This window comes from Varanus komodoensis, unplaced genomic scaffold (assembly GCF_004798865.1).
Source record: "Varanus komodoensis strain SLA01 unplaced genomic scaffold, ASM479886v1 scaffold5, whole genome shotgun sequence".
NCBI lineage: Eukaryota > Metazoa > Chordata > Lepidosauria > Squamata > Varanidae > Varanus > Varanus komodoensis.
The window spans coordinates 34,659,395-34,676,598 of NW_025336087.1; the positions used below are offsets into that span (position 1 = coordinate 34,659,395).

The 17,204-nt window shown below is 41.3% G+C and overlaps 1 protein-coding gene across 15 annotated transcripts in view; it reads left to right on the plus strand.

Moving 5' to 3' along the window:
* Positions 1 to 17,204, plus strand: part of CSNK1G3 (casein kinase 1 gamma 3) — a 77,984-nt gene that overhangs the window by 25,080 nt on the left and 35,700 nt on the right. For 12 of the 15 annotated variants that reach the window (XM_044445869.1, XM_044445864.1, XM_044445868.1 and 9 more), the window contains 2 exons: positions 7,273 to 7,313; positions 12,636 to 12,705. In XM_044445869.1, the coding sequence (XP_044301804.1) occupies positions 7,273 to 7,313; positions 12,636 to 12,705 (111 nt within the window). The remainder of the gene's footprint in view (positions 1 to 7,272; positions 7,314 to 12,635; positions 12,706 to 17,204) is intronic. The other 3 variants (XM_044445870.1, XM_044445872.1, XM_044445871.1) reach the window with 1 other exon arrangement.

Below are 17,204 nucleotides of genomic sequence, written 5' to 3' on the forward strand. Positions count from 1 at the left end.
GACCCTGAGCTGTCTCTAGAAGCTCAGGGTCGAGGAGCACTCCCAAGCTGCGAACCCTGTCCCTCAGAGGGAGTGCAACCCCATTTAGGACAAGGCCCAAGTCCCCCATCCCGAGGCCTGAGCCACCCACCAACAGGACTTCCGTCTTGTCTGGTTTGAGCTTCAGTTTATTGGCCCTCATCCAGCCCATTACCTCAGTCAGGCACCGGTTCAGCACAGCCACTGCCTCACCTGGATTGGTGGAAAACGAGAGGTAGAGCTGGGTATCCTCAGCGTACTGATGGTTCCGCAGCCCACACCTCCTGATGACCTCTCCCAGCGGTTTCATGTAGATGTTAAATAGCAAAGGGGGCAAAATGGAGCCCTGCGGAACTCCATGGCATAACTGCCATGGCACAGAGCCATAGTCCCCCAGCACCACCTTCTGAAATCGGCCATTGAGATAGGAGCGGAACCACCACCACATGGTGCCTCCAGCTCCCAATCCCACTATCCTATTCAGAAGGATACCATGGTCGATGGTATCGAAAGCCTCTGAGAGATCCAGGAGAACTAACAGGGATGCACTTCCCCTGTCTCTCTCCCTGCACAGGTCATTGTACAGGGCGACCAGGGCAGATTCAGTGCCATACCTGGGTCTGAAGCCGGACTGAAATGGGTCCAGATAATCAGTTTCATCCAAGAGTGCTTGGAGTTGTCCCGCCACCACCTGCTCTAGCACCTTGCCCAGGAACGGGATGTTGGCCACCGGTCTATAATTGGCGGCCACCTCTGGATCCAGAGATGCCTTCTTTAGGACTGGCTGGACTACCGCCTCCTTTAAAGGGGCAGGTACCCGGCCGTCTCTTAAAAGAGGCGTTGACCGCCTCCAGGATCCAGGTCCCAATCCCGTTCTTGGCTTTCTTAAGTAGCCAAGATGGGCATGGGTCTAGTAAGCAAGTGGTAGGACGTACTTGTCCAAGCACCTTGTCCACATCATCAGGCCGCAACAACTGAAATTCATCCATTAATTGTGGACTCGACGGTGTCGATGGCATCTCCCCAGTAGAATCTGATTCAGTAGTAGAGTCAAGCTCGTGGCGAATCTGAGCAATTTTCTCCCTGAAATGCTTGGCAAAGTCGTCACAGCGGGCCTTCAAGGGTGGCACAAGTTCTTTCTTTGGGCCCGGATGTACCAGCCCCTGCACTACCCGAAAGAGGTCCGCCAGACAGCATTGTGAGGAGGCAATGGAAACGGAAAAGAATTTCTTCTTCGCCATCCTCACCGCCACATAGTGGGCCTGATAGTGGGCCTGATAGTGGGCTCTTAAGTGTGTTCAGTTAGAATCACCCCGTGATCTCCTCCACCTACGCTCTAGACGTCTCCGAACCTGCTTCATCGCCCGTAATTCAGGTGTATACCAAGGAGATGAACGGGCTCTGCCAGGTAGGAGAGGATGCTTGGGAGCGATCGTGTCAATAGCCCTGGTCATCTCCTCATTCCACAGTTCAACCAGGACATCGACAGGATCACCAGCCTTGTCAACTGGAAAATCCCCCAGAGCTTCCAGGAATCCATCAGGATCCATCCGGCTCCGGGGGCAGACCAATACAATCAGGTTCGCACCCTTACAGAGGGAAAGGCCGCTCTTGAGCTCAAACCTTATGAGGAAGTGATCTGACCATGACAAGGGCATCAAACTTAAATTCCTCACCCTCAGATCACCCTCTTCCTGCCCCGTTGAGAAAACTAGGTCCAGAGTGTGTCCACGTTCATGGGTTGGGCCAATGACGTGTTGAGACAGCCCCATGGCCGCCATAGAGGCCATGAAGTCCTGAGCCGCCCTGGTTAGAACAGTTTCGGCATGGAGATTGAAGTCCCCCAGGACCAACATCCTGGGAGTCTTCAACACCAGGTCCGAGACGATCTCCGTCAGCTCAGGCAGGGAGTCTGTTGGGCAGAAGGGTGCACGGTACACCAACAGAATCCCCAGTCTGTCTTGGTCGCCCAACACCAAGTGGAGGCATTCCAGCCCTGGCCTCGAGAGGACAGGAAGCTCCATAAGGGAAATAGAAGCTCGATAAACCAGAGCGACCCCCCCCCTCCGCTCCAGGCGTGGTTGGTGCTGGACCAGGTACCCGGGCGGGCACAATTGTGGGAGGGAAACATCCCCCCTCACCCACCCAGATCTCTGTGATGCAAGCCAGATTGGCCCTCTCATCCATGATCAAATCTTGGATGAGTGTTGCCTTATTTTGGACCGACCTGGCATTAAGCAGCAATATCGACAGGCCCAGGGGGCAGTTGACAAGTCTACCTGGAATCCGCCGGCTGGGGGAATAACCGGAAAGAGGGACAGGTGTTAACCATCTGTCACTCCTCTTCTATGCTAACCCGTTAGACCCCCAGTGCCATAACGTCCATTGCCCATCACCACCCCGATGGTGGCGCCCCCGCCCTCCCCAGGCGACATCATAGTAAAGCACGAGATGCAGCAATTAAAAGCAATCTAAAACCAACAATTAAAACCATTAAAAACATCCTACCATAATCCACCGTAATCCTCCACTAGCCCACAGATAAAACCAAACCACAGCCAAAGCCCCTGGCCAGGCCAGCCCCCCACTCGGCCCCCAAACGGCGACCGCCCTTAGGCCATCGACCTTTGGCCGCCAGCCTGAGGCCACTGGCCCCGGTCGCCACCGGTGCTTTGTGGCCTGCAGGGCCCCTCCCCGTGCCCCACTCCGTCCCGGCGCGTCTCTCACACGTGCCAGGGGAAGCAGGCCAGAGCAGGGTCCTGGGCAGGTGGTTCTGGCCTCTGTGGCGGGGCAGCAGCGGGCGGCGGAGCAGCGGCGAGGTAATATAAAAGAATTCTGTCATTTACAAAGTCAGGAACAAGCTTCAAGACTGCTCTTTCCCCTTGTTCCTTTGTGCACCAACCCTGCTGCTTATGTTGTGGTTTCTTTAAGCCACAGTTTGCCATTATGTCTGAAACAGGTTTAGTCTCTGTTTACCAACTAGACTAGGAAATTCTGTTTTCATCCTAATCTTAGATTCTAGTTAGTAAATGAACATTAAACTGCTGTTCCCCATTTCAGGCCCAATAGGAAACTGTGGTTTAAACAAACTATAATAGAAGCACAAAGGCCAGTACATGAGGGAGAGGAAGGAGAATGTAACTTCAGTGCTTATTCCGGATTTGATAAATCATTGCTTAAGTCAGCATTTTAAAAGTCAGCCAAATAATAAAAATTGAGTGTTTGTGAACTCGTTTATCTTCTAAATTATTAGAACTGTTTAGAGTGAGGAAGTATCCCGAAATGAGTTAACTCCACCATCCCTGAGGAAAGGCAGTGAGCACATGCATTTTGCTCAGTGCTGATAGACTCCTTTCCAATTTCTGTTCACCTTTATCATTCCTATTGGCTTGTTTTTATTTCATCTGTTGGCTTCCCATTCATTGTCAGTTTTCTCCTTTCTTTGTTATGACTCCAGTGAAAGTTAACTGCTCCTAAGTTGGTGAAGGAAATGACAGCTGTTCAATGCATTTGTAGCGTGAAATAATGTATGGTGTGAAGTAAATGTGTGGTGCAAAGTAAGCTGTGCTCTGAGGAAGCTGCTTCTGGGACTCATTATTTGTTTATTATTGTTTATTATGTTTGTATACCACCCATAGCTGAAGTGCTCATAATGGGAGTACTCTTAGCAGACTTCCTTCCATCTCTAAGATCTTATCAGAGACTATCCCAGCATTGTTACAGTTCAGGCACAACTACTTTAATGCTTTCACCATGCAGATTAAAGTTTGTGCTTGGATTACTCCAGAACTTAACTAGATCGAGTCACCAATCACAACCTTTGTTGGAACCTGCCCAAGTTGGCCATTGCTGAAATTTGGGATATCAGTTAGGCCCTTTTCCTGAACCCATACATATCAGCTCCAGCAGCCATTTGGGCCTTCCAGACCTGGAAAAACCCCCATAGATCAGTGATGGTGAACCTTTTAGAGACCAAGTGCACAAACTGGAACCCAAAACCCACTTATTTATCACAAAGTGCCAACATTGCAATAAAACCTGAAAACTGAGGATTTAGTTTAGAAAAAACAACTCACAGCCAGTCCAAGCAAATATATCTATCTATCTATCTATCTATCTATCTATCTATCTATCTATCTATCTTTGGCAGTGCACTGACTGGCCATGTGAAAGCTTGGACGAGTCGCGGCTAAGGAGTTGCGGCTTGTGATGTCATCTCCTGGCACCACTACTCCTTTCCGAGCATGCGCATGGCCCCTATGTACGCTGTTATCCGATTCTCGGCTGCTGGGGCGATGCTGGGGTGACTTGGCTTGCATGCCGACAGAGAGGGCTCTGCATGCCCGCTGTGGCACGCAAGCCGTAGGTTCGCCACCACTGCCATCGACCATGTAAGGAGCCTCTTGGGCACAATGAAAACATTTTCAAGAGGAAAGCTGACCTTGAAATGAGGCTCCCTGTTGTACAGCATAATTTTAGCATTTCTTCTGCAACCAACTTGAATCAACACTTGCATTAAGGAATATCCCTTGCAGAGATCTGTAGGCCTGCCACATGGCCTGCTTGAAACATCTTAATCAGGCTTTGCATATGGCTGCTTGTACCTCCTCAGAGGCAGTCTTAGGGAAACAGGAGATACAGCATATTTACTTCTGTCATAGTCTGAGCAGCTTTCATTCCTACGCTAATATTTAGGCTAGTATGTGTATGTGCTATTGCTGAATGCAAACAGAAAATAAAAAGCTGGACACATCCTCAAAGGTTCCTTCTATTTGCAAGTGAAGTAGGCAGCAGAATCACATCCTATTGATACGTAGCTGAATTGCATAGAGTGCTATTGGACTAATCTCTTAGTTTAATCCCTCACTATATCTTGATGTTGAGATGGGGTGTAATATATAAGACCTTTCTCTTTGGTTATGAGATGTATTTTATTGTTTGGTTTTATACATCATTGTGAACCACCCAGAGAGCTCAGTATGAAGCTGTATAGAAATGAAATAAATATATAATAGCACAGCTAGGGAAGGACTTCTTAGTAGAAACCTATGTCATATTATCCCCACCTTTTCTGGGTGAGGGGGGAATTAACTTAGAGCTGCATCCTTCCTTCACACCAAAAGAGAAGAAACCTTCATCTTAAATGTACAATATTCCATTTTTTTGTTAGAAAATTATCGTATTTGTACTTCATAGAACTTGAGGTGAGTCAATTGGGTTTATGTTACTTTATCCTTTATAACAACTTTCTAAAACAAGTGAAGCTGAGAAAGAGTGACAAGCCAAAGGCTACTTAGTCACTCATTATAGGGTTGAACTCTTTCAGTAGTAAGTCCAACATTCAATAAGCTAAACTGCACTATCGCTCTAAAACATTTTATTTAAACAAATGTAATTAATTTCATCTTTTGCTTTATAACTGGTTGCACTTGTTCTACTTTTCCACCTTTTGCTGCAGAAATTATTTTCATTTAAGCTGTCTTAAAATTCATTAATCTCTTTTAAAGGCAGGAATGAAAACATTCTATAAATGGTTTTCTGTAGTGTGCTTGATAAGAACAAGCCACACAGTTGATGTACATGTGCTATCTGCAAACTTAGAGTGCACTGGTTTCAATGACACTTTAGTACACCATAGGTTTATTTGCTTTCAAGGAGCTGTACATCCAAGCCACTGTTATGAATATGGAAACCCATGGTCTGTTTCAGCATTATGTGAAGGTTTTTTAACCCTCATATAATCCCTGCTCCTCAAGCTTGAGTTCACATGACAGAGGTTGCATATTCATAATGGCAGCTGGCATGTGTGAAAGCAATTCACAGTGTGTGGTATATTATGCTGTCTAGACTGGCACAGTGTCTGCCCAATTCTTTTTGAATTTTTTTCAATAGTTGTCCTCACCAAACTCCTAGACTTCCTATAATTCCACTAAATGTTAAGCAGTATCCTGTATAACCTTGACAATAACTCCTCAAAAAAGTAGTAGATTACTTTTTTTACTCCTCATGCTGGCAAAGGAGGGACTCTTCTTAAATGGTGGGGGGGGGCACAAATAGAAATATCAACAGGCTTTGTTGTTATGCTGGTATAATGGACTTCTCCCTTTGGTTTCTCTGGTAGACTGGGAGGAGGATACGTTGTTTCTTCCATGTTCAGCATAGAGCAGCAAGAAGCAATTCTGTGCTTGATATATGCTGGAGGAAGGGGCAGACTGCTTTCTCCAGCAGTCATCTTGTTTTCTTGACTGAATGTGGAGGAGATTCATGACCATTAAGAAGTGTTTCTTCATAAAGCCCATGGTTAAATTTGCTGCCATAAGATATAGTGATGGGCACCAACTTGTATGTTAAATCGTGGCTGTGGAACAAGATTTGTTCCTGGGACTAGATGATTCTGGGTTATCCCTTGCCTTTCCCAAGTGGTGAGAAATAAGTAACTGCACTCTGGGAGGTTGAGCAACAAGTGGAGGGCTTTCAGTCTGTACTTTCAGGGTTCCTTAATGGCCAAGTGTGCTACCAGTGTCACTGGTCTGTTGCCTGTGAAACAGAAAACAGGTGATGGGTGAATGAGCGCAGTGGTACACTTGGTTGGAATCTTCCTGATAGTTATTTCCCTTATACGATTGCCTCTCCCAATGGTTGCTCTCTGCTACTTCCCCCTTTTGTAAAAAATAAAAAAAGACAACACTAGGAGAAGTTTCACTTTGGAGGTTTTGGGAAAGTATATTTTATTAATTTGTTCATTTGAAAAGAATGTGTATACTGTGTTCTTAATAATCTCAAGGCAGCTGCAGAATATAAATATACCAAATGAAAGTGCAGGAAGGAAGAAATGCATGAACTTCAATATTTCTAACATTAAATATTAAAACAAAAATTGCTCTTTGTACAGGGTACTTATTTCAGTCAGGTCCCTGTCAAAGTTAAATGCTGCTGATCTACTTAAAATGGTAAAAGTAAATTTAGTTTTAGAAATTAAATTATTTTAGTATAACATAAAGCTCTTGATAAGCTCTCAGTTCTTCTTAGGAGGAACTCATTACACTGCTTTGATAGAGATTGTGATGAAAAGGTTTATCTATTACAGTGTGAGGCTGCTGTTGTAAAATGTTGATTTTTCTCTGATACCTAAGAGTTTGAGAAATAGAATGCATTTGTTTAGGTAAACTAGCACTGCACAGTTTTGTCAACTGTATGCTGTTTTCTTGGAACACAAAAATATGATTTGGCATTCTTGTCTTTTTATCTTTTAAGGAAAAAATTTGTATACAAATGAATACGTGGCAATTAAGCTGGTAAGTTGACACTAATTGTTATTTGAAATATAAACGTGACCTTAATGCTTATTTTTAACAAGTTTGGTTTAAGTGGAATTAAAGAATTGTTTAATGATTGTGGAAATTGCACCTTTCATTGTATTATAGTATTTCAGTTGTACCAGGGGTATAAGATCCCTGCTCTCACTTAGATATCCATTACTCCCTTTCTCTTGTGTGGGTTCTAGAAAATCTTGAAAGCTTCTAGAGTTAAACAGAACAAAATCTCACTATTTCCAAGTTTACATTCCTGGATTTATTGCAATATGAGATCCCTGCTAAGGAAGATTGACAGTGTATGTACCTAGGTGTGAGGATTTCATCAAATGAATAGCTGAATTTATAGAACAATTTTGTAAGCACTGTTTTCAAGCTTCTCTTCTGAATATCTTAACTGTTAACAAAGATGAGAGAAATCACAGTTCTTCGTGGCCTTTGTGCATCACACATGTGGGTTCTGTGCCTATGTGGACCTTGCTAGGAAGATTCAGTAGCTATTCATTTTGGCAGGAGCTCCTCCCCCACCCCAGTGTCCATATCAAAGGGAATGGTTCCTGCCCTTGCTCTCAGTTCTTTGACCTCTTCAGTGCCTAGGGAAGTTCCTTTGCTGTCCTTCCTGCACCCCCAGAGCATTTCTTCTCTTTTCAAATTTGATTTCTTACTCATCTGAACAGATCTTGGTTCCTTCACTGAACAATTTGCAGTCAGAGGCAATATTGGAACCCATATGTGTGATGCATGGAGACCACGCAGAGGAAAGACAGGTTGATTACTGTTGTATTTCAAGTGGTCATCTGTGCATTCACTCAACTACTCACCCACCTACCCACTGGGAGTAACTGTATTTGTGTTGTGCATGTTTGTCCTTTTTGTGAGTGTCTCCCTTCCACAATACCACTTGCTAATGTGGGCATGCTACTATTGCTCCCTAATGTGGATATAGTACTGCTTTGCTCAACGCAAGGTTGATACTTCCAATCCTCCCTTAGTCCTTATGTCTCTGGATGGTCTCATTGGAACTGAGGGAAAGGGCAGGATCCCCTCCCCCACCCCAGCATCCATATAAAAGAGGGGGCTCCTGCCCTTTCCCTCAGTTCCAATGAGACCATCCAGAGACATAAGGACTAAGGGAGGATTGGAAGTATCAACCTTGCGTTGAGCAAAGCAGTACTATATCCACATTAGGGAGCAATAGTAGCATGCCCACATTAGCAAGTGGTCATCTGTGCATTCACTCAACTACTCACCCACCTACCCACTGGGAGTAACTGTATTTGTGTTGTGCATGTTTGTCCTTTTTGTGAGTGTCTCCCTTCCACAATACCACTTGCTAATGTGGGCATGCTACTATTGCTCCCTAATGTGGATATAGTACTGCTTTGCTCAACGCAAGGTTGATACTTCCAATCCTCCCTTAGTCCTTATGTCTCTGGATGGTCTCATTGGAACTGAGGGAAAGGGCAGGAGCCCCCTCTTTTATATGGATGCTGGGGTGGGGGAGGGGATCCTGCCAAAATCCTCTTAGCTATTGAATCTTTCCGGCAACAGGCTCCACGTAGGTGCAGAGCCCATATGTGTAAATGCACAAATGACCACTTGAGGAATGACAGTTACAGGTAAGCAACCTGCATTTTTCTCATTTTATTTTAAAAGGTGAGCATTTTCTTCAGAGTGACTTTCCCATTATGCTTTCATAGCACTACCCTACCCTGTCTTGATAAATGTGGGAAAATGTTTAATCAGTTTTCCTCCACTGAATCTGCTTGCGTTTTGTAGTTTTCTAAACTGGGGCACACTGAATTAGAAGGGCTTGAGAAATTAAATCACATGGCATCCCACATTCTGTCTATGCTGCCATTATTGGTTCCTCCCTCTCTGTCAGTATATAAAGAGTGACATAAACCTAGAAGGTGAGTAATGATGCACTGGGACACTTTCACAGGCATACTCCATAGTTGTTAAAGTGTCTTGTAAGAGTCCAAAAAGGGCAATGGCATCCTTGAACTCTGAGTGACTAGACAAAGAGGAGTGTGGATGTTGAGAGGTAATGCTAGATGGGCTAGCAACTTGTAAGAAAGATGAAAGTGTGTGTTCACATAGCCCCTCTCTTGTAGGTGCCTTTGTGCATGTGGGTGTGTGCAACTATATGAACATGTACAGATTTTTTCATTTTAAAACTTCTGCTTCTCCAGTTTTAACCTATAATTATATATCATGCTGTGGGCTTCAGAATTCTGAACATCATATTCAAATCTTTCCAGGTCGGAGAGCAAACGGAACATTTGCTTGTTTTGGGCAATGTTCTGTAGTTGTCTGTTCTGTTGCACTTAAAGGTGTACATTTGTACTGTGGAAGCTACTTTCATTTTTTCCATGGCATATCTTTATAGTGAAAGGGTAAAGTCATTTATTATTCAAGATAAAATATTTAAACTAACATGATTTTAAAATCATTGAAGTCAAAAGTATGAGTCACCTTTCAAGATAGATTACTACCTCTGAACCTCTGATCAGAGTACTTGTTTTAAGATTCTAGCTTGACACTTTGCACATATAAGCTTCAGATAATTGCATCACATATCAAGGGTTGAAACTTCCTTCTGAAAATCTGGTATGGTTATTTATACTATTTTATCTAACCTGTCATCTACCAGTCTTGGTGGAGCAAGACCATAGTGTATCTCTAGAAATCTTTTATAACCCATCTAAATGTTATATATAGCATTTCATATATAATACTGTGATAAATATTTGCATTTTCCATTGTTGAAATTCTTGATATTTAGTTAATGTTGGCTGACAAAGTTGGATATGGCTTTAATTTTGGATTTAATTTTATGATTTGAATTAATCTAGCTAAACTTTGTAAAAGCATTAATATTTTCACACTGCCACAGCTTAAATAGTTGGTTCAACACTGAATTACTGGCAGCCTTCCAAAGGCTTCAGCATTTCTTTAAGCAATTTCTGGTGGCAAGATGCAACAACATTGTACCAATGTTTGTACATTTGTCACTTTCCTACAGGAAATGGTGAATAGTGTCTTGATGATAAATATTAAAAATAAACAGAATTATACAGATTACATCTAGGCAGAGCATCTGAGTAGTGGATACTATTCAGTATCATAACATGCTAGTGATAGGAATAATATTGTGTCTTGTTTCTTCTCTTAAGGCTATAACCAATTATGTGCAGACATACTTGAATGTAAGGCCCATTGAACTCTGTGACCTAGTTTGTGTAATCAGTGTAGACTAAACAAGCCACAGTGGCTTGTTTAAACTGTGGTACTGGGCATTATTTGCGGAATACTGCAGTTTTTCATGACATCTGCACCAAGGTGGACAGCCTCAGGGGAACCTCAGCCTCAGATAACCCAACAACACTGCATGACCCAACATGTCGCAGTGGGGTGGGTGATTATGCTAATCATATCTGACACTTGCTTCAAACAAACAAGCTTAAAACAAAGTTGTTTAACTATGATGTTCATGTGAACCAGGCCACCATATAGATATAATGAAAAGATACGTATAGGATTTCACTGTAAGTGCCATTGCCAGCAAGCAGAAAATGATTTTAAGAAAATGGCATTCCTTTATATTCTATCCCATATAGGGATTTCTATGGTTTTATTAGTGTGAACATACATGCAATCTTGTGTGTTCTGAAGAGTTTTTCAAAGGTTGGTACTTTTTGCTGGATATTTGTAGAATTTCTAAACACTGAACCATTGCTTTTGTGCCCCCTCCCACAAGTATTCTAGAATCTAAGCCCTTTGCAGTGCTGTGCTAAAGACTTGATATAGCACTGTCCTGCTTGCATTGCTATAAACTTTGAAACCTACAGTAATTTCCACTAGGAGACAACATTCTAGTACTTTCTTGCATCAGCTAAGTTGTGTTCAGATTGCTGTTTTAAGAATAGATCTCTAGTTAGTCTTTTTGCCCGTTAATAGTAAAGAACAATGTTCTTTTCTCAATTCAGTGCTATATAGTTTTTTATATTGTTATTTCAGTTCTAGATATGAACAAGAATTGCTTTTCTGCTAGGTTTGTAGTTAGGAACAGAGGGATTTTTAAACTTTTTTTTTTTTTTTTAAATAGTATGAATAGTATCTCCTTTATAAGAGATAGAAGCACTTGTCAATGTGCTGTGAGCTTTTGCCTGATGTTTCCTAGTGAGTCTTGGTTCCAGTAATTCATGGATATGCTGTGTACTCTATATATTGGTCCATATCTTCCAAGGCTTTTTGGTTTCCTATGAGCTCCTTCCCAAGAAATTTGTCTGAACTGATTGGTCATCTTTATATTCCAGCGATATTATTCTGGTAGTATTTAAGGTCTTGGATTTGGGACATGGTGAATTTTGTCTTCATTTTTAGAGAAGGAAGAACACAGGCACACATTCCTTTTACCCCAGTCTTTCTTGACATGGCCTTTAGGAGAAGATCTGAGGAATTGTAGCAGTTTTTGCTTTTCTTGGTTTTGCTTTCCTCCCTTTGCTGAAGGCAGTCAGAAATGGTAGGGTGGATAGGATAGACTGCTATAGGTTCCAGAAAGATAGAATTTTTTTTTACTTCTGCTGGTGTGGGTATTCTGTGTTCATGTTTTGTCCTAATATGGAAAATTTTTCATCCCGTATCACCATATATCTCTCTGTACAGTTTCCTTTTCCTGCTTCAACAAGGAGGCCAAAATACTGCCTATATTGCATTTAGTTAGGCAAGTGTCTCAGGTTCTTATTTTAGCAGATTCTCACACACTGATTTTCCTTGGATAAGGGTCACTGCAATAGCAAGCAGAATTTACATCTGCTTGGAACAGATTCCAGTACAACATTCCAGATGTGTGCACATGCACTTCTGCCCACCTTCTGCTAGTTTGTGTTCATTCTTTTACGAATTACAAAATTAAAAAACTTCCTGATAATCTAATTTAATCCTGTCTTTGGAATCTCAATATGTCATCCTTGTAGTTGCATTTCTTTTACTGCCCCATGTGTAAAAGAACTCGTAGTGAAAGAATGTTTTTCAATATGGACTGTTCTGTATATAATATAGAGTACATACAAAAGGACTTGTGAACATCATTACATTATTAAGCCTGTACTATTATGGCCATAAGACCATAAATGTTTTTGAATAAAAAGGAAGGTATGTACATATTGTAGAGCTTCTCATACATAGTCCTATTTTAGGTATACAGACAGGTATAATCTTAAGTTTTATTGGTGTCCTGTGCGTCACTGAAAGGCTAGCTTTTATAATTTTATTAAATTAAGTTTTTAATTTCTTCAGGAGCCAATGAAGTCAAGAGCACCACAGCTACACTTGGAATACAGATTCTACAAGCAACTAGGATCTGGAGGTAAGTATTATTTAATTGTATCAGAATGTGAAATATTTCAAAGAAACAAATTAGTGGCAATATACTAACATAATTTAGTGTGTAATAGTGTATTAAATAAATATTTGTGTGATAGCAGGAATGCGTATGTTTAATATCTTTAGTACATGTTAATTATCACAATTATTTGTTAAATACTAAGGGCAAAACTGCATATTTCACTGTAGCTACATGTAACATTAGCTTGATCTGTTCTCTGTTGAAACAACCAACCAAACTGCTTCTACTGCCAGTGTTTGACATCTGTGTTTACTTTGTGAGTGTGCTCAGAAGAGGATTTTTCAGAGGAAAAGCAGCTGCCAGAGAAAATTAAGTGCCTCCTTCCTCTTATCCCATCCCTAAGCTGCTTTGCAACACAGAAGGAGCTGTTGGGCTTTAATTGCATGTGGCTGCAGTATATAGCTTTTGGCTTTATGTGGGTTGTATTGCAGTATAGTACAAAAGCAAATTAGACTGCAACTTGGTTAGACGCTAGCTATTCATAGAAAATGCTTCAATTTCTAGCCATAAACATAGATGTGTGCAAACTGTATAGCATTGTGGGTCCTCTAACTGGCATTATGGAAACCATATTCTATGGGATAAAGTTTTGCATAGCAACTTATAATCAACAGTACTTTTCTTCAAGGAGTGAAAACACCTGTTACTCAAAAAGTAATTGGAAAATGAATATGTTTCCATTTTGAAACAGTAGAAAAATTGATCATTGTCTCTGTAAAGTTTGTAGCACTTCGAAGTCTTTGTAGACTCCATTTAAAAACAGAAAATAAGCCAAAATGGCAATATTTCCAGTGCAGTTTTGAGCAAAAGGCATTCTTTCTTTCTGTCAAATCTATTTATGATATCTGTGCCTAACAAAGCCTTTTTTCACGTCTTTCAATATTTTTCATAATTGTCTTTACATTACAGTGAAAAAATGGTAGGGGATTTTATAGCAACATCTCAAAGTTCACATGTGAAAAAGTGTAAGCATGCACAGGCATGGCAGTTTAGGTTCATTCTGCATTCTGCTTGCTTATGTTGCATGTTTCCATAATTTGAGATGGCAACATCTGTGTGAAAGCAATTTGAGATTTAGCATGATTCAGGGCAAGATTTTTTTCATGCAGAACAAGCACTTCAACCAATTAGGTAGGTAGGTAGCTTGTAAACATGAAGAATCCATTTGTTTGGTTTGTAAGTAAGGCAAGTGCCTATTGTGACTAATTGCCTTTGTGTAAAGCATTGATTGTAGAGGAGTTGTTTAATTGTGATCTACCTGAGTTTGAACCACAGTAGAAAAGTTCTATAAAAGGGTATAGTTTCTCACTGTGTTTTCCACTGTACTAATTATGATTCCACTGTAGTAATCTATAATTTATAGATTATAGTTCTATAAACAAAAATTAATGATAATTTTACAGCACAACAGATTTACATACCAAAGTATTATTGGAGATGGTATTCAGTAACAAAGTTCAGCTTGTTTGTGATTAGACTTATGAATGCTATTTGTTTCTATTCATATCATGTAGATGGATTTCAGTAATAATAAGGTATATGAACAGTTTTTTTAATTAGCTTTCGTTATTGCATGTATCTGTTAACCAAATCTGGTCATTCATTTGCTATAAATATTCTACCATATTTTACAAGATACTTGGTCTCTTTCTTCTATTTTATCCTGGGTATAAATATACACAAGTACTGTGGGCCTTGTGTATATTAGGAGGAGGATTGCAGACATATAAGTCTTTTTTAGTCAAGGATTTTCTGGATGACCTTCTAATTTCAGGATATATGCAGCATATATACTGAACTGGAGGGCATCTGGGCTGAATTCAGGCTTCCAGTTCCCCCTAGCTTTGCTGGTCTGTGAGAGGTTCAACTCGGCAGGATTGGTGCGCTCGTGATATCTAGTTCTCTGATTTGGTCAGTGGGGATGACTCCTGTAGTTTGCAAACTCTTTTCCCTTATTTTAGAGTATTGGTAAAAAAATATAAGAAAGTGCTAAATCATGGGGGGAAAGTCTGAGGGAAATCGAAGGCATGAAGTATTGGTACACCCCTAAATAGGCAAGACAGATGCTTGTCTGTCTTAGCCCTGGTTAGCGTAATGGTGGAGAACCTACTGCTGCTTCGGTGATTATATGCACAGTGTCTTCAAGCAGAATATTTTTCCCAGTGGTGAAGGACCTTCTTGGTGTGCAAAAGTTGGAAACCCCGGAGGCTTTTTATGACCAAGTTGCTATATGTTCCTGGATGAAGTAATTCACATCTGTTCTGACTTAGATGCTACAATTTTGGCAGAATTGAGAATGGATAGAGCTATAGCATGCTATAGATATCTTTCAGCTTGTCCAGTCTGAGCACGTGTACAAACTGCTTGATAGTTTGAAGCTGATCACATGTTTATTTGATCCTTGCCTGTCATAACAATTGAAATATGCCAGAGCTGGGTGGAAGATAATGGACCTTGGATATAGTTAGTGCCTCTTTGTGTGATAATACAGTCCCCGCAACCTTGAAGGAATCAACAATGAGGACTTTATATTAAAGAAACTAAATTTAGATCTGATGTTTTTGGATAATTACTGAACAGTATCTTCATGTTCAATTTTTGGGCAAGATGTTGGAGTATGGAATAGCATCCTAACTTCAGGCAATGTTGGATGCTGCTAATTATTTAGATGCATTCCATTCTGGTTTAAGTCTCAGCTTTGGGACAGAAACAGCCTCAGTTTTCAAGGGTATGGGTGTAGTTGAAGAATGCTACACTTCATGTCTTCTGGACCTCTTGGTGGTTTTTGATGCTACTAATTGTTGATATACTTCTGTACCATTTATTCATGTTTTGTTCGGAAAACACAGTGTCATGATTGTCTCAGTATTTCCTTCTCAAGTGGTGCTGGGGCACTACTGCTTTATCTATGGTGGTTGGTTTCTGGGGCACCACAAGGATCTGTTTTCCCCCCTACATTTCTTAATAATTATATCCCTTTAATTACAGGCCTCTAAGCAGTCCCTAAAGACCTATTTATTTTGGCCTATAATTGAGTTAGGATTTTGTTGCCTGCTGTAGCTTATATGATGCTAACCAGTTTTAATGGCTAATTTTGCCCTTTTTTCTTCTTACCATTGTTTTTATCATTGTTGACTGTGCTGTGGTTTTAAATAGTGCTGTATACCACCTTTATGGTGGGTTTATCTTAAAAGGTAGCTTATAAATCTTTTCAGTGAATACATCAGATAGCAATGAACAGTGTAAGCTGTATTTTTTTTTTAACCTGAGTAGTCTATGACTTGGTTTCCACAGCACAGCAACCCATCATGGTTGGACTGCTGAGATGTCTAGACCCAGACCACTTCTTGCAGGGTTGCTTGTTGTTATATAACAAACCCTATTTGGTCTTTCCTGCAATCTGTTTCTGCCAATATATTGCTTTATTTGGGGTTTGTTGCTTTAAATATATTGCTTTATTTTGCTATATTTGCATACCATCCAAACCTGGGAGCTTACAGGAAGGTGGATTTGAGCCACCTCTCAACAGTATCAACCCACCTCTTGGTGATGTTGCCTTTCCTGCTGTCAGTGATTGTTGCTTCACCAACAGCCAGCCAGCACTTTGGAGTGAGAGTCCCTGGCTCCATGTGGGTGTCTGTGGCACAATGTGTGTATTTTTTTTTCTTTTTGAAGTTTCACGGGTGCGCACTTAGAAAAGACTGAAATGCGGAGCCTTGCCTGGCCAATGTGCTGGTAAGTGTCTGCTGTCCAAGTGCAGTAGACAAGAGCCATGACAATTGATCAGGCAAGGCTGGATATGACTTGCTGGAATGAAACCTGTATATGTCCTTGTTGTCAGTCCCCCTCCCCCCCCCAAGAGAGAGAGAGAGAAGCTTAGCCCTATAAAAAGTATATCCGTCAAAAGTAAGTTCTCTGATTAAAGGAGTGGGACTGTGTGTTTCCATTTTCCAGAGTACCATGAGTCTTGGGAAAAAGTGGAGAACCCTAAGAGCTGTGCCGTTCCCACTTTTGCAAGCAAAGACCTATTCATGACTTTGCCTTGCAGTTGATAGCTCACTGTCTGTCAGTTATGATCCAAAAGCCAAGCAACATATTTGAAGCCTGGCTTTGTCAGTGGCCATATAGGATGCCTGCTGTGACAGGCATTTACCCAGACTTTGGCTACGCAAGGCTTCTATTTTCAGGTAGTTTGATTTGTATACTTAAGTAACTCCGAACACTTAGTCTCCTTCCAAAATATTTTTTAAAAAATAATGAAAAAATGCATATTTCTGGTAGAAAAAATTAAAATTTTTTCTACCAGCGCCCTATTGAGCGCTTTGGAGGAGCTGTCACATCAGATATTCCAATGGGAAAAATGGGGAGGAAGTCAAGGCAATCACAGAAAGGTTGAAATCACAGTGGGAACAGGAGACATGACATGTGTATTCTTAGGATATCTGTGGGAGGACTGACAG